We start from the raw sequence: 509 nt of genomic DNA on the forward strand, positions 1-509 counted from the left end.
CCTCCTCCTCCTCTTCTTCTTCCTCCTCCTCGCAGACCCCCCTGGCTTTCTCCCCAGACCACGTCGCCTGCGTCTGCGAGGCGCTGCAGCAAGGTGGGAACCTGGACCGCCTGGCCAGGTTCCTGTGGTCTTTGCCCCCGAGCGATCTGCTACGTGGCAACGAGAGCCTGATGAAAGCCCGGGCGCTGGTGGCTTTCCACCAGGGCATCTCCGCCGAGCTCTACAGCATCCTGAAAAAAAACCTCCTCCAACCGCCCGCTCCTGCAGGAGCTCTGGTACAAGGCTCGCTACACCGAGGCGGAGCGAGCCCGGGGCAGACCCCTGGGGGCGGTGGACAAGTACAGGCTGCGGAGGAAATCCCCTCTGCCCAGGACTATCTGGGACGGGGAGGAGACGGTCTACTGCTTCAAGGAGAAGTCCCGCAACGCGCTGAAGGAGCTCTACAAGCAGAACCGGTACCCCTCGCCGGCCGAGAAGCGCAACCTGGCCAAGATCACCGGGCTGTCCCT

General features: G+C 64.2%; 1 protein-coding gene across 1 annotated transcript; it reads left to right on the plus strand.

Moving 5' to 3' along the window:
- Positions 1 to 53: 53 nt before the first annotated feature.
- LOC104534442 (homeobox protein SIX4-like) lies at positions 54 to 503 on the plus strand (the record flags this gene model as incomplete). Its single annotated transcript, XM_010184865.1, is given in 2 exon segments — positions 54 to 238; positions 240 to 503. Coding segments are annotated over 2 exon segments (449 nt in total), but the record flags the coding sequence as incomplete, so codon positions are not given.
- Between the last annotated feature and the right edge of the window lie 6 nt (positions 504 to 509).

Source organism: Mesitornis unicolor, unplaced genomic scaffold, assembly GCF_000695765.1.
Source record: "Mesitornis unicolor isolate BGI_N332 unplaced genomic scaffold, ASM69576v1 scaffold39755, whole genome shotgun sequence".
NCBI classification, from domain to species: Eukaryota; Metazoa; Chordata; class Aves; order Mesitornithiformes; family Mesitornithidae; genus Mesitornis; species Mesitornis unicolor.